At 37.0% G+C, this 23,311-nt stretch overlaps 1 protein-coding gene and 1 pseudogene across 1 annotated transcript; one reads left to right on the forward strand and one right to left on the reverse strand.

Moving 5' to 3' along the window:
- Positions 1–3,672: 3,672 nt before the first annotated feature.
- LOC148090361 (butyrophilin subfamily 1 member A1-like) lies at positions 3,673–12,001 on the reverse strand. The gene is given in 4 exon segments (XM_087813699.1): positions 3,673–4,205; positions 4,370–4,399; positions 10,865–10,926; positions 11,883–12,001. Coding segments are annotated over 4 exon segments (744 nt in total).
- Positions 9,394–10,652, forward strand: LOC107545932 (uncharacterized; annotated as a pseudogene).
- Positions 12,002–23,311: the final 11,310 nt, after the last annotated feature.

The following is a 23,311-nucleotide window of genomic DNA, read 5'->3' on the forward strand; positions in this document are numbered from 1 at the left end:
ATTCAAACATGTTTTTGTTCATTAATGTTTTTTTAACAACCTGATAGTTCATTGTGAGCCATGGAAAGAATTCTTCAAGGTCCTGGTAACTTCAAGTATTAAAAGTAATTACTTCTTTTTTAACTTAAAAAATTTTTTAATTATTGAATTTATTGGGGTGATGGGTTATATTTGTGATTAAAATTATATAGGTTTCAAGTGTACCAGTGCATAACACATCATGCTGCACCTGTGTTCATCACACAAAGTCAAGTCTCCTTCTAGCACCCCTTATCCCCAGTGTAGCCCCTCTACCTCCCCCCATTTCCCCTTCCCTCCTGTAATCACCATACTGTTCTCTTTTGTTTTTTATTTTATTTTTTGCTCAACCCCATCACCTGTTTTACTCACCACCATCACCACCACCCCCCAAGTCCCTTCTCTCTGATAGCTCTAAGTCTGTTGGTATCTGAGTCTGTTTTTCCTTTGATAGATTATTTTGTTAAATTGATTCCACATATAAGTGAGATTGTATGATATTTATCTTTCTCTGACTGGCATATTTCACTTAGCATAATACTCTCCAGGTCCATCCATGCTGTCACAGAAGGTAAGATTTTCTTCTTTTTTTAAGGCTGCATAGTAATCCACTGTGTAAATGTACCACAGCTTTTTTATCCAGTCATTTACTGATGGGCACTTGGACTGCTTCCAGATCTTGACCATTGTAAATAATGCTGCAATAAATGGGGGGGGGGGTGCATATATTCTTTTATATTAGTGTTTTGGGATTCCTTGGATATATTTCCAGAAGTGAAATTGCTTCTGTTACAGCAATAATGCAGATACTATCACTGGTTAGGCATTTGTTAGAAGCTGGGGCTTGCTCAACGGGGAAAGCAATGGGAAAAGACAGCACAAACTCTCAAAACCATAAAAGGAAACATGGGTCGTATGCTGCAGAATAGTTTGCATGCTTTTTTAAAGTTATAAGTGACAAATGTATTTTTTTTCAATGTATTTCAGTAACCAGAGCAATTTTACTTTATTCCACTGTTGGTCATAGTTTGAGCCCTACACACCCACTTTCTTTCATCTCAAAGGTCTTCTTTGTCTATTGTTACAGCCTTTGTTTTAATGTCTGTTTTCTGATATAAGTATTGTTACCCCAGCTTTTTTTCATTTTCATGGAATATCTTTTTTAATTTCTTTACTTTTAGTCTCTGTGTGTGTCTTTTGTTCTAAGGTGGGTCTCTTATAGACAGCATATATATAAGAATTGTTTTCTTATCCATTTAGCTATCCTATGGTTTTTGATTGAAGAAGTTAATCAATTTACATTTAACATAATTACTGATAGGTATGTACTTACTGCCACTTTATTCTTTATAATTATGTCCCTCCTTTAGTTCTTTCTTTTTTTTACAGAAGTCCCTGGCACAGTCTCAGCTCTTCTGCCTTCCCTGGTTTGCTCCCACTTGCCCATCTACAGACGTTTCAATACACAAATCTCTCAGATGGGTTTGTGCACTTAGCAGGAAATCCTTTGTTGAATTATAGCTGTTAAAATTGTTGAAATTTCAAGGAGAACCAAGGGGACCACAATCTTGAGTAATATGGTTGTTATATATATTTATTTTGAGAAGTTTGATTATAAAAGACCATTATAAGAGTATATAGGATGATTATGTAGTAGATAAAAAGTTGTACCCCATGTTTATTGCAGCATTATATATAATAGCCCAGATATGGAATCAACCCAAGCACTCATAAGTAGATGAGTGAATAAAAAAGCAATGGTACATATATACAATGGAATATTAGTCAGCCATAAAAAGGAATTAAATACTACCATTTCTGACAGCATGCATGGATCTAGAGGGTATTTTCCTAAGTGAAATAAGTCAGACTGTGAAAGATTAATATCAAATGATTTCACTTATATGTGGAACCTAAGGAACCAATTAAACAAAGAAACAGAACAAAAATAGAATAATAGATACAGAGAGCACACTGAGGGTTGACACAGTAAAGAGAGGTTGGAAGGATGGATGAAAAAGTTGATGGGATTAAGTGCAAATTGGCAATTACAAAATTGTCATAGGATGTAAAGTACAGTATAGGAATTACAGTCAATAATATAACAACTACGTCTGGTGCCAGTTTGCTACTCAAAATATTAGGGGGAGCACTTTGTAAAGAATATGGTTGTCTAACCACTATGCTGCACACTTGAAACTAAAAAAAATATAATAATGAATGTATATATATTACTTGAAAAATAAAAATTTAAAAATGTTCCAAATTTTTGGATTTAAGTCTTTGAAAATTTGTTTGATGGGGGAAAGTGACTACTAGAAAAGCTAAGAGGAGTAACTGATGGATCCCAGTGCCAGAGAGGACTATAAAGGATAGATGGAGAGAATAGATGGGTTCTTTTCTGTAAGGAAGGGGGATATTTTTCTTAACAAAACAGAGTGAGGAGTACTATAGAGATGCAGATTTAGGTAGGTTTGTTATGTTTCTTATTTAAAAGATGAAACAATTCCCTTTTATTGATTTTAATTAGTATTGTTATTATCATTATTTTTCAAAGTGCAAACAGAGTTAGGGGCCGATAAAGTTGGATATTTAAAGAAAGTATCATTTTTAAAGAAATTTACTGTACAAAAGTAAAGAAATGCAGATGGCTAAAGAAGCATGAGGATTACCAGATAGTGCGGAATTCTAAGTTATAACAGATGACTACATATGTGTAGGTGTCTATACCAATCTGTTCATATGTATAGTATGTTAAACTGCCAGTATGAGAATCTGGGAACTAGATTCAACCAAATTTGGGGTTTTGTCATGCATATGTTAATGAGGAACTAAGGTTCCAAATATTTTTACTTATTAGTAAGAGAATACTTAAAATTATTAATGATGAATCTTAAATAAGAAAGGGTAGGAAGTCAGGAGGGACTAATGGATGAGTGGAAACTGAGAGCGCTATTGAGACTGACACACTGGAGGAGTAGGAGTAGCTAAGTTACCACGCACAGGACTTTACATCTTCTGTTTCACCTGATTATGCAAACTGGATGTCATGTTATGCTATACCTAAAGAAAGGATGCACCAGTTAGGACTAAATTCAATGACAGGTGACAAAATTCAACATGTAAATTTGCTTAAAGATATAAGTTTATTTCTCACTGAAAAAAAATTCAAAAATTGAGCATAGAGTTGTTTCATGACATTTTTAGAAACCCACTCTCATTCTATTTCTCTGACATCCTATCATTGACATAGTCCGAGATGTTCTTAAAGTTTCATCCATCAGGCCACATTACAGCCATTGGTAAGCAAAGACAACAGGAAGACACACAAATTTCTTTAAGAACACACCCCAGAAATCAAACAGAATAATTCAGCTTATAATGCCTTGGTCATTATTTAGCCACATTCAGCAGGGGAAGCTAGACAATATAATTTTTATGTGAGGCTGTCATAGGGCATAGTAATGAGAGTCTATAACTAAGGAAGAAGGGAAGATTGACGTGAGGGGCAACCATCAGACTGTGAGCAGAGCTTCATCTTGAGAATGAACCAGGAAGGTAAAAAAATCAATGTGTGGCTGGTGGGGAGAATTGTGATCATCTTTGGTGCCCAACGTCATCATTACTCAGGGAAGGGTAGGCATATGAAGTACATCACATCTTCTCCTCCACGTGGACTATGGTCAAGGGGCCTGAGCCAGAGGACCAAAGTCTAAAAAGTGGTCTTAGGACACCATTAAATGTGACTTGAGAAAAGGTGAAAATATGGAATCCATCTGCCATGTTACAGAAAGATACATCTCCACCCTCATAATCCAGGAATATCCCCACACGAAGGGGTTTTTCTCTTAGAGCAAGAAGAGTTTCTGGGGAAGTGAGAGCCCAGTATTCCCCATCATAGAGCCTGATGGCCCAGAAACCATTCTGTGGGGACATTGTTACCCTCCCATTTCTTTTAACATTATCCCTACATATTCCCAGTTCCCAGGAATGGCTGTCCCCAACCTCCACCTCCCAGTAATATTTCCCTGAGCTGATGTCCTGCTAACCCAGCACACAGGGAAGGTAGTCGAATCTCTTTGTGGAGCTGGGTGGGTCTTGACAAGTTTCTTGCCAGGTTACTCGTTTCCCACCTTCAGACAGCAGGAGGGCAGGATGAGCAGTGTCTGCATCCAGGGTCACATTTACTGCAAAGACAAGTGGACCATCATGTTTCTTGGAAAAGTGTCAGTAGCTTGGGCCAGAGGGCCTCCATTCTGTGAGGGTTTCTCTGGTCTTGGGTAGATCTACCCCATTACTTCTGAGAGTACCTCAAAAGGAGCAGGGTCCCTCTGTACCACCTTACACTCACCAGCTTTGGATTCTTCCTTCTTCCAATCTGCAAGAAACATATAAACATGAAAACCCACCACCTGAAAGATAAAGCTGCCTGTCTGCCCATTATATCTGAGTAGAATACCCAAGCACTAATTCAGGAGTGATAGCACCAGGGAAAATAGTTGTTCATGTGTTGGCATCACTCTTCACAACTGCTAAAGTCAGTCTGACTGAAGAGCTGCCTCATCCTTAGGTTCTCCATCTAACGTCCCCATGTGGTGATCGTCTATGACCTACTAAGGATGTTGGAATGGTAAATAAGGAATATTATATGTCTAACCAAATAACTTTTTATTCCTATGGTTTCCTTATCCTTTACCTACCCTCAAAGCATGATGTGAGTTACAATATTTAAAAAACTGATATTTGCCTTTCTCTGACTAGATTATTTCACTTAGCATAATAATCTCCAGGTCCATCCATGCTATGGCAAAAGGTAAGAGGTTTTTATTTTTCACTGCTGTGCAGTATTCCACAAATACCATATGATCTCACTTATATGTGGAATCTAATGAACAAAATAACTGACAAACAAAGAGAAACAGAGGCATGGATGCATGGACCACGTAACTGTCAGAGTGTGTCTTGGGGGGGGGGGGGCTGTATGAAAGAATGTGAATGGAAGAGCTAAAGAACATATTTACAAAACCCATAGGCGCAGACTACAGTGTGTTGATGGTCAGAGGGGAAGGGGACAGGGCTGGGTGGAGATGGGCAAAGGGGGGCAGGGTGGGGACATTTGTAATAGTGTCAGTAATATAAATAAAATGAAAGAAAACTGCTAAAATTTAATATTTCAAACTCATTATTATCTGTTAAAATATTGAGTAATCTATTGATTTCAAGAAATGTATGTTTTGGAGTTTGTCTGATTTTCAACATATTCTATTGCACACAGTAGGTGCTCATTTAATATATCTTTGATAATAGAATATTTTTCATCAGATTCCATTTCACTCTTCGACATCTGATGATTTCATCCTGGCTGCAAAAGAACAAAACAGAAAACCATTCTTTTTTCCTTTCCTTTTCATCTTTTCTCTCATTGTCTTTTCCATTTATCTTTGGCTTTGTCATATTTCTACTTCTGAATCATTTAAACTTTCTCTTTCTATACTATATCTTCATATTCCATTTTTTTAAACATGACGATAAAGTTCTGAGGTGAAGGATAGAAACAAGAAAGGTGCGAAAGGTGGGAGGACAGAGGAAGAGTGGAAGGAGTGTGCATAAATAAGGGCAGGAAGGAAGGGGGAGATGAGGAAGAATTTGTGGCTTGGATGTCAGAGAAAATTAATGAAATTTAGAAAGATAATGCTCTAAATGCTTGCTAAAGTGTATTTTATTATATTACTGTATCCAATTCTACTGCTATAAGGTTAGACTCTAACAAACAGAAGATAAGAGGCTTTGAGAGAAAGCATAACTCATAGGGCTGAATTGAGACTTCCTCTCATCACCTACTCATTGGAGCAAAATTAATTAGGATAGAAATGACATGATGAGACAAAGTAGATATGACTCCCTCTGGTATAATCAATAGCAATCATTTGCCTTTCTTGACCCTTCTACCTCTTTTCAAAATAAATTGCAAACACATGCACAAGACCGATATTGTAAAAAGTGATGAGAATACAGTAAAAGCGTCCATCTGACCAAAGCTATCTCCAGCACTAGTCACATGAAGCCTGCCACCTACATACATTAAAGAGATATATTCCCAAATACCATTCAATATAAAAAAACAAAAATATAATAGAAAAAGGTTATTAGAAATGGGGAGTATTATACTTTCAGAACCATCCTAGCTTCTCGAGTCATTTACAAAAAAAAATTAGAATATATATATATATATATATATTTGAACATTTAAAAATAAAAAAAAATTATTCTGTATACATAAAAGAATTGCATTTTTTAGAATTAACTACTATGACAATAAAATGAGAAATATAAAGAATAAACACTAGGGTGGGTAGAAACTAAGCAAGGAAAAATTGTGTAAAATATTTGTACACTTCTCTTTTTTTTTCTTTTTTTCTTCAATCATCCAACAATGCTGTGATTGCTGGGAGGAGGTGGTATGGGGAAGTGGAGTAGCATGGAGGGTGCATAAATAGTGATGGAGGGAGACTTAACTTGGGTGGTGAACACACAATACAATCTACAGATGATTGTATTGCACCTGAAACCTGTATAATTTTGTTAACCAGTGTCACCCCAATAAATTCAGTAAAAAGGCAAAAACAAATATTGGTATTCTTGTGAACCCTTAGGTAACAGGATCAAGGGCAGTGGAAGCCTGAGCCTCATGTTTACACTTGACCAAAGAATGACATCAGAATTCACTCATCTCTGATAGGACAATGGATGGAGAAACTTACTCAGCAAGTTTGCGTACTACTTTCATCTCTTAGGGTTTGGGGAAGTATCAATTGCAGAGAAATGGGCCCGAACACATCACAGAAATACAGAGTTTGGATGACTTCCAGAAATGTATATGGAATAGAAAACATGTGTATATCAATCTAATGCTCTTTATCTCACCACTTCTTAGTGAAATTATAAGTCTCTGGAGACAAAAGAAGCCAGTGTTTTTAAGGGAGAAATGATATGAAATAAAAAAAAAAGGAACAGATGAAACAGAAATGGAGAGAACTTAATATAGGAGAAGTCTATACACAAGAGTTGGGACTTTAAAAATTTAGTAATATTAGTATGATGATTATCTTTAAAAATGTTTGTAATCCCTTGTAGGCCAATATAATAACTGGTTATTATTTAACAGCAAAGGAGAGAAAGAGGAGACCAGATAATATAGGCATGCGATTTATACAACTTTGCCAAAACGCTGCATTTAACAGTCTCCAAGTCTGTTCTCTGTTGATTAATGGGGGAAGGAACTGGACAAAGGGTGTTTAGACACATGCCCAGTAACATCTGAGTGAGGAGGGAAGCTGCTTACCAGGCAGTCGCCTAAGCTGCTAGACCTAAGAGCCAGTCAGTGGCCAGCATAGGTGTGGCCACAGCAAGTGCATGAAACCTGAATATTTAAACTTCCAAACAACAGAAGCTCTTTCTCTTCTCCCTCTTGGGACTCCTGTGGCAAAGGGATGCTCTTTAATCTGGTCTGAATGGACTTTAATCTGGCCTGAATGTTGAACCACAACTGGCTACAACATGGAATGGAAGGTTTGGACACTGGCCCTACTTCTGGCTCTGCTGGAATCCAGCTGCACCTTTTCCAGGACTGCCTTAAGGGGCAGGCGACTCCAGAGCCTGAAAAATGTAACTCCACATTAATAAAATCTTCTTACATAGCTCATCCTCCCATGTGAATCTTGGAAAATTCATTTTCTGAGGATATCACAAGGACCTCATTCCTACTCTTGTCTGGGAAATGTGGCCCATTAATTTCTCTGGCATCACCTTAATAAGCAACATTATTTAGACTTTTATTATTTGATAAATCAATTCTTATTATTGCAGCAGCTCTGTGGTAGAAAGTTGCTTCAAGCCCTGAATTAGAGAACACTGAACCACTGGTCCTGAGAAAACGCAGGGCAATTTCTGGGCACATTGATTCACAATATTTTTGTCCACCTAGGTAACAAAGCCTAACTGCATTTGAGTTTCTATTTTAATGTATGCCTAAATGAGCTAACGTAAACAAAATCACTTGACAGGAAGGGAATTGTACTAACAGTGGAAGAGTTAAAGTCCATTAACCTATGTCTTCATTGGAGGAAATTTATACATCAAAAACTTTAAAAGTACAAAAGTTATCCAGGGCATTGTTAATAAATTCATATTTACAAAATGGATCTGTCCACACTGGTTGCAACAATAGATAAGTGAGAGGTAATATGGGAGAAACTGAATAACAAATGATGATGGCAAACTTCAACTGATAAGATAGCAAAGAAAAATGATGAAAAAAATGCACGTTAGAATTGAAAAATATGTTCCTTGAGAGCTGAAGGCAAAGATACAAGAAAAAAATGAAGAAATGAGATACACAGTGAAATATGTTAATTGTACTTGCCTTTCTCCTGTCCATTCTCACCTGAAAAATAAAAGGAAGAAAGAACCAGCTCATTAAGAGTGAGAACTCAAAGTCAGGAAGGACAAAAACGTGGAACCTTTTACTGTTTGCTCCATGGTTCCAGTTGATCCATATCTCTGATTCATCAAACACAGGCAACGTGGTTTTACATTTCCCCACCCTTGGTACAAAAGGAATGAACACAGTGACAGGAGATAGCACAACGAGAGGAGACAAACTAGGACATCTTCTGGGATGAGCTGCATCCCTCTCCTGTGCTTCATTGGGCTTTCTCCCTTTCTGAAGATAAAATGCAACCCTCTCACCTAGATGAGATAAAAAGTGATGAGGAAGTACACATGAAAACACCCATCTGCCCATGGCTGTGTCTGTACCTATTGTCACGTGAAGCCTGCTCTATACATCAAAGAGGTATGTTACTAAATTCCACTCTGTTTGAAAGCAAATTTATAATTCAAAAATATCATTAGGGAGAGAAGGATGTTAAACCTTTAATGATTTTATTAGTGTTGCATGAAAAAAAATATTTTAGGCACATCCCAGGATAGTATGCTATATCATGCTATAAAATAAAATTTTGTAATTGAGATATATTATTAAAGACCTTTTCTTAAGTTGTACGTTCTACAAACATAAAAGAATTGCATTTTGCAGAATTAATTAGTCTGTCAATGCAAATGAAAAAAGTATAAGAAGAAATACTTTGGTGGAAAAATAAAAAAAGAATCTTGAAAACTTGGGTCATATAATCAAAGGCAGTGGAAGTGTGGTCCTTGAGTTCACTGTCCATCAATGAATCACATCAGAATTTACAAGATCTCTGCCAGGACAACAGAAGCTTGGAGTCTTGTCTCATTTAATAAAGTTTGGGGAAGTATTGATAACATAGCAATGGCCCTGCCAACTTGAATACTTTAAAAGGTCCTAAGTTAATGGACGTTCTCCAGAAATATATGAATAGTAACCATGTGCCTATTTTCCTAATTCCCTCATCTCACAAAGTTTATAATGCAACTGTGGCAAGTCTCTGGAAGACAGATGAAGTCAATGTTGTAGGGAAAGAAAGGTATGGAATCAAATAGGGTGCAATGGTAAATGACTGAAGATAGGGAAACACGTGGAGAGAAGTTAATATGAAAGATGTTTATATCCAAAAAATGGGGATGAAAAATTAGACATCCAGGGGAAGGGGCAGCCAACAGATGGCATATAGAAGGGGCAGGGAATGGCAGAGACACCAAGAAATAAGTCATTGAAAGAGTTACTGAATACAGGGTTGTCAGAAAAATATACAAATGGTATATTTGGTATATTTAGAAGATCATCTGGAAAATAAAATAAAAACATCAGTGTAGAACTTCAGGCTGGTCCTGTGGAGCAAGGCCTCCACGGGGAGGCCTGATGTTCTGGGGTGCAGCAGGGAGTCCAGAGAGCAGCAGGCCTCTCTGACTGCAACCTGCCTGCTGCAGCCCCACAAGAAGGCCTGAAGTAGCTCGTTGGAGGTGGTGCGAAGGAAGATCTGGAGCATGCAGGAATGGGGGGTGGGGGGAGCTTGCAGCTGGAGCTAGACCAGGAGAGGAAGCCGAGGGAGACCGCTGAAGCCCATGTAGTTTCTCTGAACAGATGCATCCAGCTAATTGAGGAAGAGCTGGATTGAGCCCAAGAGCATCTGGCAATAGCTTTGCAGAAACTGAAGGAGTTTGAGAAGGCAGCAGATGAGAGTGAGAGAGTCAGGAAAGTTATTGAAATTCGAGCCCAAAAAGAAGAGAAGAAAAAGGGCACTAGGGAGATCCAAATGAAAAGGCCAAGCACATTGCTGAAGATGCTGACCCAAGTATGAAGAGGTGGCCAGGAAACTGCTCATCATGGAGAGTGACCTGGAACATGCAGAGCTGCAGGCTGAGCTCTCAGAAGGCCAAGTTCAACAGCTGGAAGATAAATTAAGGACAATGGAACAGACTTTGCAGAAGAGAAGTACTCTCAGAAGGAAGACAAATATAAGGAAGAGATCAAGGTCCTTTCTGACAAGCTGAAGGAGGCTGAGACTTGGGCCAAGCTTGCGGAGAGGTCAGTAACTAAATTAGAGAAAAGCACTGATGACTTAGAAGAGGAGCTGTATGCTCAGAAACGGAAGTACAGAGCCATCAGCAAGGAGCTGGACCAGGCTTTCAATGATGTGACTTCCATGTAAATGTTCATCCATCCTGTCTGCTCACATCCCTGCACTCATGCTAATATGATAATGCACCACTGCTTCCTTCTGTGTCTCCAGAATCTCCATCTTCACACCTTTCTGCTTACTCTCTCTGCACAACCTACGATAGCCATTGTTTTTTACATAGCCAAGTAGATTAAGTCTGTCTATACGAATCTTTTCCTTTTCAGAATCCATTCATTTCTCAATCTCTAAGCTAGTTTTTTCCCATGAAGCAGTGAACTGGGATATGAATGTCCTAAGCACTATCCTTTCAGGACATTAAACTAGGCTCAAGTGAAATTAAAAAGCCATGCAGTTGTACAGGAACTTCCCAAAGAACTATCAGAAATGGTTTTCTAAGATTCAACTAAATAAAATATGATCATTGTCAAAAAAGAAATATAAATGTAAGAACCCTAAAGTGTCAGATTACAAAGGCTCTAAGGGAGAGGAAGTTGATCCAATACAGCTATAAAATATCATCTCTGCCTCACTGTTAAGAATTGTGCAGAAATGAACCTTCTGCTGAGTAACTACATCTTTAATTTTCTGTTTATATAAAAGGAATTAAAATACTCCCAATAAACACCACAACTTGTGTCAAAGAAATAGGACATAAACAGCACAATATGAGTTTGGGAGTTAATGGCCCAGCTTTTACTACTGTGAGGTAGTAAGTGTTGTGGTAAATAGCCTTGTTCTCATGAGAATCTCGAATGCATACAACTAATTTATACATTACTAACCAAACCTAAATGTTAAACTTATTCTGTGTCCAAATCCTAACCCAGAATGTTTCATAGGTTATAATAACCTGGCACTGTAATAATCTCTTCATTGTAATAATCTGTCACTGAATTTCGGATGAGCTGGAAGTTTCATGTTCCGGGCCCACCTGCCTTTCCTTTACCCATGCAGAAAAATGGTATCTTGAAGAGTGTGGCATGTGCCTGCTGCCTTGCAGCTCATAGAATCCCCGCAATACCCTGAGACAGGATGGTCGTCATGGAGACTGGAGACTTTCCCTCCTTTCTTCCCTCATCTGTACACGAGACGGCGGGTCAGACCATCAGTCTCCAGAGTCTTTTCCGTAAGACCTTAAATGTGGCCATTCTTTATGAAAAACTTGAAGCATCAAGTGTGATTAAATATTCCAAAAGATGCGTTTAGTTCAAAATTTGTTTTTCAATTTTATTCGTGGGTCATCTTAAAATGGACCCTTACCCAGAGGGCCCCTGTGATGCTATGGGTCCAGACAATGGGGAGCTGGGATCAGCCGCCCACAGGTGCAGCTGGCAGAGTTTGCATGTCTGCTTCTTGCCTGTTTCAAGTGCTGCTCTCATCTGTTAGTCTGGTTTTCCTTCTTTCCATTGTGCCACGTTTTTCTTTTTCTCTCACCTTTTCTCTTCATGCAGCTAAGTTTCTTTGCTTCACTTCTCCCAAGACCCCTTCATCAAGCTGGATGTTCCACCTCTGAGCTCAGCAGTTTGTCTCTCCTCCAGCTGACTCTGGCTCTCTAATTAGCGCCCTGCCTTAGGCCAGGCACACCTGTGCTTCCTATTGTACAGAAGCTCTTCACTTCAGTGTAACCTGTGTAAGCCACTTCTCTTTGCTATTCTTTTTACTTCACATTTTAGTTTCAACACTGAATAAAACTACAAAAATCTGCTTCATGCAAAAAAAAAAAAAAATCAGTGTATCATGAAAAGCAAGCATACAGGTAATTTTTTGGAAAATTTTTAACATAATGTTAAACATATTGGGGTGTAGACAAACACACACATGTATTTACAACATTCACACACAGTAAACATAACAACGGTGGCTGATGGATGCTCCCTTTTATCTAGAGAATGGTCTACAAAAAAAAAAAAAAAAAAAGGGAAAATTAGTGAATTTACTAAACTGAGGGGAAAAAATTAGGAATAATAATCCTGGTAGTAACCTTTTCAAAATATACATGACTACTTTAAATATTATTTAGGTTTTTATTACTCTGTGTGCTTGCTTTAATAAGGGTTTTGGCTGCTAATAAATTTATGTAACTAGTTCTCATTTTTGCTATAGTTCTGTTGTATAATGTAGCCCAAAACACCAAATCAGAGAATCTTGAACCGTTGCTCCTACAGAAATTACAGGGTTAGGTGCTCCTATACAAAACACCTTTTTTTTTTTTGGGGGGGGTCAATGGATGTATATACATAACCTTGTTTTATGTGGCTTTCTATTTCAATTCATGCCTCAATGAAGGTCATCTTTAGATATGGTGAAAGGAAAGAAATGAAGTACATATAAGTAAAGGGAGTTCAAAATCCAATGTCCTGAGCATTTTTTGGGCTAAATTTTCTCACCAGTCACTGAAAATGCTAGTGCGTCAGAGGTATATGATTAAAACAATGTACTTGGAAGAAAGCTGCACTTAGATAGATTGAAGAGACAGGACAATTCAGAGCACTAACAATGGGTAGAATTCTGGGGGGAAAATGACAACATTCAGAAGATAAGACAAGGACATGTAAAACTACGCATATGCTGGAGTAGAGGAAGATGATCCTTCATAGCTGAAGGCAAAGTTACAAGTAACAGATGAAACCAAGACAAGCCACAGAGGGAAATACATTAATGGAACTGACACTTTTTCCTGCACACTTATCAATAAAAAAAAATGAAAAAGAACCTAACCTGTGCTTAACACTGAAGGCAGAATGTCAAAAGGGGGAAGGGCAAAAGTGGAAACAGTTCCAGAGCTTCCTTCCTGGGTCACGCGACCCAGTTTCTGAGGCCGGGAAGCCCAGCGCAGAGGCTTCTCCCTGGGGAAAGGCTTCCTTCCATCCAGCCCTAAGGGCGAGGGACCAGACTGGAAACGGTGCCCTAGGAGGAGGAAGACAGGGCTTCCTCTGGGATCAGCAACAGCCATCAATGGTCTTGTGCGGGGCCTTCTAACTCTTTCAGAGTCAATTGCAAACATACACAAGAGAATTCCTTAAGGAGAGAGGAGGAAGCAAAGAGCAGAACACCCACTGTCCCAACCTGTGTGGCTGCGCTCAAGGGAGCCTGTGAAACGCACTAAAGAAATAGGTTCCTGATCCATCCCTCTGAAAGCAAATATACCCTTGAAAAATATCAGTAAGGAAAGAAAGGTGTTAAACTTTAAATATTTGTGTTGTATAAAATCCTTTTCGCGTATATTTTAATGTAATTGCTTCTCATATTATTCACATAAAAATTCAGAATTGATAGGTATGTTATCATTGACCTTTCCTTGTGATATAAAATCCTTCTACAAACATTTTAAAGGAATTGAAGTTTGCAGAATTAACAACCATTAATTAATAAAACCTCAAAGAATAAAGAACAATTAGTATCTTTAGAAAGAAAAAAAACAGAAAAAATTGTAAAGTATTTGAATACCTGGGACCACTTTGGAATATGTGCAAGGGCTGTGGAAGAATGAAACTCAAGTTCATACTCCGACAGTGAGTAGTGTCAGATTCTCAGTCTTTAAGGAACAATGCTTGAGAAACTGCCACTGGGAAGTCTGCACTTTCTCATCTCACAGGTGTGAACACATGACTGATGTCCTATTTTGGAAACCGTGTGCCTATTGACCCAATGCCCTTCATCTCACGAAATTCTTAGTAAAATTATGGCAAGTCTCTGGAAAAGAGAGAACAAAGGGGGAAATGGTATGAAATCGGAAAAAAAAAGAATTGGGAAAGCACAAAATGTGTAGGTAAACTCAAATGGAGAGAAATTAATATGGGACCGATCCATAATTGAAATATTGGGGGGAAAGACCAAGCCAACTGATGGCACAGAGATTAAAAGACAAAGAATATTAAAGATACCAAAAAATCAATCAACTTAGAGAGGCATGGGGAGCAAGAGATTGTCAGAAAAACTACCAATTTTTCTTGAGGCCCTTCTGAAAAACAAAAGGAAAAAATCAATGTAAATACCATGCCAAAGAAGCATGAAAAAATTCCAATTAAATCTATCAGGATGCAGATAAACACACAAATACATTGCACGCACACACACACACACATTGGCAGAGAGCTCCCTTTGTCTGGAGAATATTTTGTAAAAAAGTGAAAAGAGGCGTAAAAGGAGGGAATTTACTGAATTGGAAAAAAATTTAGGAACATTATTTCTGATGTTATCTCTAAAAAGTAATCTTGATCTTTTGACATTATTCACAGTTTTATTGTTTGGTTTTTAGGTTAGTAAATTCTTTGCTGTTACTGTATCTCATAACTTCTATGGTGGTAGCTATGTTGCATAAAGTAGCCACAAACCTGGAATAAGGGCTCTTGAACCTCTGCTTCTCAAGAAAATAAAAGGTTAACTTCTGCTCACCTCTTGCCTCTGGTCACCATAACACTGTTGCCTTTGTTTTGAGTTTTGTTTGTGTTTCTTATTTATTCATTTGTTGCTTGAAGCTTCATATTCCATGTGTCAGTGAAATCATATGGTTTGTGATTTTTTTCTGGCATTATTTTAGGATGATATTCTCAAGATCCATCCATATTATCACAAATGACAGTATTTCACCTCCCAAGAAGAAATACAAATGGCCCACAGATATATGAAAAGATGCTCAACTGCACTAGCCATTAGGGAAATGAAAATCAAAACTACCATGAGATACCAACTCACACCATTAGAATGGCTGTTATGAACAAATCTAATAATAACAAGTTTTGGAGGGGCTTTTGAGAAAAAGGGATCTCATTCACTGCTGGTGGGAATGTAAACTGGTACAGACACTATGGACAACAATATGGAGGTTCCTAAAAATACTAAGAAGAGCAGTGTTTTATGACCAAGAAAGCCTTCTTATGGACAGCTACCCAATAAAAGTCAAAATGTGTATCCCCAGTGATAAATTCACTCCTATGTTCACTGCAGCATTATTTAAGGTGGCCAAGACATGGAAACAACTGAGGGTACCTTGAAAAATGATTGGAAGAAAGATGTGGTATATACATAAAATAGAATACTATTTAGTCACAAGAAAAGACTTTTATTTTTACCAAGATCTCTTACTGCTGCTAAATATATATATTCAATTATTATATTGTGGTAACTAGTTATATAAAATTGCCACAAACAATAATTTATAGAATCCTGAGCTACAGTTCCTATGGGTCATGCAGATTGACCAACAGGTTCCTCTATTCAAAACACTTCACCAACTGGTTAATACATAACTTTATTTTATGTGAGCCTGTTTTTAATTCCTGAGAGAATAAAGATTACCTTTACAAATTCAGAAGAAAGGAAGGGGAATGAAGTATTAAATAGCAGTAAGGGGGTCTACACGAAATGTCCTGAAGCCATTTGGACAAAACGTTCAGGTCAGGAACTTTAAAAATAATGACACAATCTCACTTATATGTGGAATCTAAAGACCAAAATAAACCGATAAAAAATAGATCATGATATAGAAGCATGGAACAGACAGACAAATCACAGAGGGAAGGAGAGGGTGGGGGAGGTGGGTGGGGAGAGATTAACCAAAGAATTTATATGCATGTTTGCATAACCCCTAGACTCAGATAAAAGTAGGGTGAAGGCTCAGGTGAGGAGGGCATTGGGTGAGGAGAAGCTGTCAATAGGGAAAAAAGGGGACATCTATAATTCTTTCAACCAAAAAGATAAATTTTAAAAAATAGACAAATTTTGCAGGGAAGTAAATACAAAATGAACTTGTCGGAAAGGAAATGTTTGCATAAGTTGCATGGACAAGACAATAAAACAAATGACAACAGAAAAACTGAATAACAAATGAAGATGGGAAACTTCAACTGAAATCACAACAAAATGAAAAAATGATGTAAATTTACTCATATATGTTGGAGTTACGGAAGATGAACGAGAGCAGATAAAAAATGCAAAATAAACAGTTGAAAATTATTAAGTATAAGTGAAATATATTAAGGAGACTCGCCTTTACCCTGTTCACCCATATTTGGAAAAAAATAAAGGGATAAAAAGGTGTTCAAACAAAATGAGGGCACAGAGTCAGAGGAGAGTACCATTGGATTCCCTTCCACTGCTCATTCCTTTAATAAAAATCACCCATATTTTTAAGAAACGGAACCAAAGGTCCCTAAGTCCATGTAACAAGGAGAAGCAATATTATTCCTTCTCTTCATAGGCATTAGTGAAAAATAAATCAGAGGGAAAGTGAAATTGTGACTGACATAAATTAGAACTTCCTCTGGGGCAATCAATATCAATCTTTGCTCTGGCTTTGCGCCTTTCACTTCTTCAGATGAAAATGCCAAAAGGCACACAGACCTGAGACAGATACTTAAAGTGTGATGACAAAGCCTTTAGTCAAAATACACAGCTTTCAGAACCTGGTTCTCTAGCAGTAATCATATGAAGCCCACTTAGACACAGTAAAGAGATCTGATCCCACTTTCCATTTGTCAGTAAACAAAACAGAATGGATACAACACAATAGAAAATGAGGATGTGAAGCTTTTAGTGACTTTAACAGGGCTCTATGAAAAATCTTTCGGGATCATTCTATGAGAACTAGGTTCTCCTGTCATTCATGTAGACAATTCTGACCTAAGGTATATTATAAATCATCACTCCTCAAGATATTATATTCTTCTGCAAATGTTTAAATGTATTATGTTTTTTCATAATTAATAACTGAGTAAATAAAAAGCAAAAGTGTAAATTACTTTTAATATAACTGGTAGGAAGAAAGCCAGGAAATCGTCTGTAAAATATGTGTATAAAAGTGAAAACTCGGGTAATATGACCACGATTGCAGTGCGAGGTGAAAGAGTGAGAGTCAAGGTCACACTTTTCCAAAGAATAACTGCATATTTGACACAGTGTTTGACAGGTCAATGGAGAGAGAAAGTACGCTCATCCAATGGAGAATTATCTCTCATTTCTCAAGGTTTCAATACAATGGCCCCTTGAACTTGGCAATATTGCAGAGGTCCTAATTTAATGCTTATTTTACAGGCAGTAAATATGGGGTGGAAATCATGTGCCTAGTAGCCTAATCCTCTCCATCTCACAAGAGCCAGAGTGAAAACACGACAAGCCCCTGGAAAGCATTAAAGCCAAAGTTTATCATGCAAACAGGTGTGAGATGGGTCAAGGAAGAAACTGGGAAGGATGGCAGATAGGAAAACTAAAGAGATGGAACATAATATGTGAGAATCATGTAAACCAATGAATTGAAGACTAAGGAGGAGACATTGAAAAGCAGATGAGCCAATTAATGTCATAGGGGAAAGAGGCAGCTGGTGTAAAGACATCAGGGAATCAGTCATTTCTTTAAGGTAAGGGAGGAAAGGGTGGCCAGAAATAATTTACCGAATTTTCTCTGAAGAGCTTCTGAAAAATAAAATGGAAAGAAATGTTGAATGTTGGAAACAAAAGTTAATAAAATTCAAATTTATTGAAAAGTTCTCACTCAAAATTAACCCTATTGTACACAGATGAACATGCAAACGCACACTTCTGAGCGGAGGCTGAAAACTCGAAGTTGCTCAGAAACAATTGCAGCAAAATCAAAGAAAGCAAAGGTCTAAATATTGTGGAGTCAGAAAAGAAAACAACTTAGGAAGCTATTTTTATTAGCTACCTTATGAAATATCCTTATTTGTTTGACATTTCAAAGGATTTTATTATTGTACATTTTGGGGGGGAATGTTAGCTATAACAAATTCTTTGCCACTCCACATATATGCAGGGTGGGACAAAAGTAAATGAGGAGCTGTTCATTAAGTAATAAGATAGATATTAAAGACATAATAATACCAATAACAACCCAGTTTTCCCTGATCTTACAATGGTAAGCACAATTTTCCCACTCCCTTACTCATGTCTTATGTTTGCAATAGCCAAGTAGTATATTTGAGTTGCAACAAAAATAGATTTGGATAATACTGAGCCACATCTTGTGGTGAAAATCTGAGTTGCCTCAGGAGACTTCTAAGGGAAGAACTAAGCCATGAAGGGCATATCAATAAAAAGACAGGACATTTCAGAGTCATCAACATTCGTTTGCAGTCATTTTAAACTGTTTTGGAGTAAAGGGATATCAAAGACAATTTACCTAAATTCTTTTCCTGTTCTTCTGAAAAATGAAATGGAAAAATCAATGTAAATTTAGGAGAAAGAAACACAAAGAAAATTCAAAAATGTTTGAAAAATACTCATATAATATTAAACTTAAGATGCAGATAAACACACCCTTCCACATAAAAAATGCTCACGCATATGCATGCTCAAAACCAGTGGCTGAAAGTTCACTTTTCAGGAAATTATAATAAGACAAATGCATGAATTTTATAAATTGAGACAGTCATAGATTATTGGTTCAGACAATTTTCTTTTAAAGGCCTTCGAGGTCCCGATTGAAGTTATTTAGAAATTTTATTAACATATTTGTGTCTTTAGTTCTTTAAAAAAATTTAAGTGATGTTTACTGGGGGTCATTGGTTATTATGAGACAAAAATAACTGTACAGCTGTTCATTAAATAATACGATACATATTAAATAATATTACCAATTGTAACCAGTTTTCCTTGATCTTACAATGGTAAACACAGTTTTACCCTCCCTGTACACATGTGTTATGTTTGAAATAGCCAAGTTGTATATATGAGTCACAGCGAAGATGGATTTGGATAACACTCAGCCACATCTTCTAGTGAAAATCTGAGTTGGCTTAGGAGACCTCTAAGGGAACAACCCAGCCATGAAGGGCTTACCAATGAAGAGGCAGGAAATGTCAGAGTTATCAACATTCATTTGCTGTCATTTTAAAGTGTTTTGGAGAAAAGGGGTATCAAAGATAATTTACCTAATTTCTTCTGCTGTTCTTCTGAAAAATGAAATGGAAAAATCAATGTAATTTTAGGAGAAAGAAAAAGTGAAAATTCAAAAACTTTGAAAAATATGCATGTAATATTAAACTTAGGATGTTGATAAACACACACTCACACATACATGCACAAAACCAGTGGCTGAAAGCTCACTTTTGAGGAAATTAGGAATGACTTTTATAAAATGAGACTGTCATCGAATATTGGTTCAGGCAATTTTTTTTATAAAGGCTTCCATGGTCACTTTTGAAGTTAGTTAGAATTTTTCTATTAACATATTTGTGTCTTTAGTTCTCTATATAAAAATGGAAGTGAAACTTACTGGGTGTCATTGGTTATTATGAGACAAAAATAACTGTACAGCTGTTCTTAAATAAGAGAGATATTAAATAATATTACCAATTGTAACCCAGTTTTCCCTGATCTTACAATGGTAAGCACAATTTTCCCACTCCCTTACTCATGCCTTATGTTTACAGTAGCCAATTGTATATATGAGTCACAAAAAAAAATAAATTTGAATAATACTGAGCCACATCTTGCAGTGAAAATCTCGGTTGGCTTAGGAGACCTCTAAGGGAAGTATCAAGCCATGAAGGGCATATCAATAGAAAGGCAGGAAATGTCAGCGTCATCAGGAAAGCAGTTATTTTAAAGTGTTTTGGAGTAAAGGGATATGAAAGATAATTTACCTAATTTCTTCTGCTGTTCTTCTGAAAAATGAAGTGGAAAAATCAATGTAATTTTTGGAGAAGAAAAAAAAATCAAAAAAGCTTGAAAAATATGCATGGGATATTCAACTTAAGATGCAGATAAACAAACCCTCCCACATACACAAATTCTCACACACATGCATCCACAAAAACAATGGCTGAAAGTCCACTTTTGATGAAATTATTCAAAGACAAAGGCCTGAATTTTATAAATTTTTAAAAGTCATAGAATATTGCTTCAGGCAATTTTCTTATAAAGGCTTCCGTGGTCCCCTTTGAGGTTATTTAGAATTTTTTTATTAACATATTTGTGTCTTTAGCTCTTTAAAAATTCTAAGGAAAATTTACTGGAGGACATTGGTTATTAAAATTGCATGGCTCTAATATTGCAATTCTATGAGACATTATCTGCTGATCGTAATGTGTGCAATACGTCCAAAGGCAAATCTTCTTTCTTCCTTCACCATATATTTCACCCCTTTTATCATTTACTACACACCCCTTACATGTGGCATCCACCATGCTGGTGTCTGTGACTATGAGTTTGTGTGTGTTTGTTTTTCATGTTTGCTCATTTCTTGCTTTCAGTTTTCCATCCCATGGATCTTGAATTTTTCTGTGTGACTTATTCTGCTCAGCATGGTATTCACAAGATCCACTCATATTATCAAAAACGGCACTATTTCACCTCCCAAGAAGACACAGAAATTGTTCACAGCTATAGGCACAGGCGCTCAACTTCACTGGCTATTTGGGAAATGCAAAGAAAAACTGCAATGAGTTACCACCTCACACCTGTTTGAATGGCTATAATCAGCAATTCCTGTAATAACAAGGGTTGGAGAGGTGGTGGAGCAAAAGGAAATCTCGTTCACTGCTACTGAAATGTCCTTTGGTAAAGCCTCTATGGAAAACATTGGGGGGTTTTCAAAAAATTAAGGATAGTTACCATAGGACCCTGCAAGCCCTCTATGGATTGCTACCCGAAAGTTTGAAAATACTTATCCCCAGTGTTATGTGCACTCCTGTGTTTATTGCAGCCTTGTTAAAAGTGCCCAAGACATGGAAACACTTGAGGGTCCTTGGATAGATGATTACAAGGAAGATGTGGTAAATACATACAATGGAGAACCACTCAGCCAGAAGAAATGCTTGCGTGTTTATGCGATCTCTTCCTACCCCATGTAAGCGTTCGTAGTTAATTCTTCGATTGATAGCCAGCAATATAAAACTTCCAAAAACAAGGGTTTATAGAATCCCGAGATACAGCTCCCTTTGATTATGGCAGGATAGGTTAAAGGATTCGTCTATTTACAACATTTTGTCGTCTGGTTCATACATAATTTTGTTTTATGTGAGCTTGATTTTAACTCATTCCTGCGAAGTTTACCCAAACAAATTCAGAGAAAAAGAAGGGAAAGAAGTGCTAAATGGCAGTTAAGGGGGTTCTATAGGAAATGTCCCAAAATATTCAGATTAGAAACTTTTAAAATAGCCAAATTTTGCACAGAAATAATTACTAACATTCACTTGTCAGAAAGAAATGTTTGCATAAATTGCACACACCGGACAATCAAAAAAATAATAATGGGTGAAACTGAATCACAAATGAAGATGGCACACTTCAATTCGAATCATGAGAAAACAAGAAAAAGATGAAATAAATATTCTTGTGTACGTTGGAGTTAAGCAAGATGATCACTGAGAGCTGAAGAGAAATGTAAAATAAAGAGATGAAAATGAGTAGGTAGAAACTGAGACATATTGAAGGGACTTGCCTTTATCGTGTTCAACCTTATCTGAAAAACATGAAAGGAATAAAAACATCGTTCACAAAGATGAAGGCACAGTTTCGGGAAGAGAACAGCAATTGAATTTCTATTATTGATTACTCTTTAAGGAATCTTAACCACATTTCTAAGAAATGGAACCAAAGGTTTCTAAAGCCATGTAAACAATGAGAGGAAACAGTCGTGTCTCCCTTTATGGAGACCTGCGTCTCTAGCAGTAATCATATGAAGCCCACTTGGATAAAGTAAAGAGATCTGATCCCACTGTCCATTTTGTCAGTAAACAAAACATAATGGAAACAACACAATAGAAAGTGAGGATGTTAAGCTTTTAGTGACTTTAACAAGGCTCTATGAGAAAACTTTTGGGATCATTGTATGAGAACTAGCTTCTCGTGTCATTCATGGAGACAATTCTGACCTAAGGAAATATTATAAATCATCACTCCTCAAGATATTATATTCTTCTGCAAACGTTGAAATGTATTATGATTTTTCATAATTAATCACTGAATAAAAAAAGCAAAAGTGTAAATTACATTTAATATAACTGGAAGGAAGAAAGCCAGGAAATTGTCTTTAAAATATGTGTATAAAAGTGAAAATGTAGGTAATATGATCACAATAGGAGGGGGAGGTGAAAGAGGGAGAGCCAAGGTCACACTTCTCCAAAGAATAACTGCATAATTGACACAGTGTTTGACAGGTGAATGGAGAGAGAAACTGCACTCATTCAATGGAGAATTCTCTCTCATTTCTCAACATTTCAATAAAATGGCCCCTTGAACTTGGCAATATTGCAGAGGTCCTAATTTAATGCTTATTTTACAGGCAGTAAATACGGAGTGGAAATCGTGTGCCTATTAGCCTAATCCTCTCCATCTCACTAGAGCCAGAGTGAAAATATGACAAGCCCCTGGAAAGAATTAAAACCAAAGTTCATCATGCAACCAGGTGTGAGATGGGTCAAGGAAGAAACTGGGAAGGATGGCAGACAGGAAAACTAAAGAGATGGAACATAATATGTGAGAATCATGTAAACCAATGAATTGAAGACTAAGCAGCAGACATTGAAAAGCAGGTGAGCCAATTGATGTCATAGCGGGAAACAGGCAGCTGGTATAAAAGACATCAGGGAATCAGTCATTTCTTTCAGGTAAGGGAGGAAAGGGTGGCAGAAAGAATTTACCAAATTTTCTCTGAAGAGTTTCTGAAAAAGAAAATGGAAAGAAATTTTGAATATAGTTGGAAACAAAAGTTAATAAAATTCAAATTTATT

This window comes from Miniopterus natalensis (assembly GCF_054644295.1).
Source record: "Miniopterus natalensis isolate mMinNat1 chromosome 5 unlocalized genomic scaffold, mMinNat1.hap1 SUPER_5_unloc_2, whole genome shotgun sequence".
NCBI lineage: Eukaryota > Metazoa > Chordata > Mammalia > Chiroptera > Miniopteridae > Miniopterus > Miniopterus natalensis.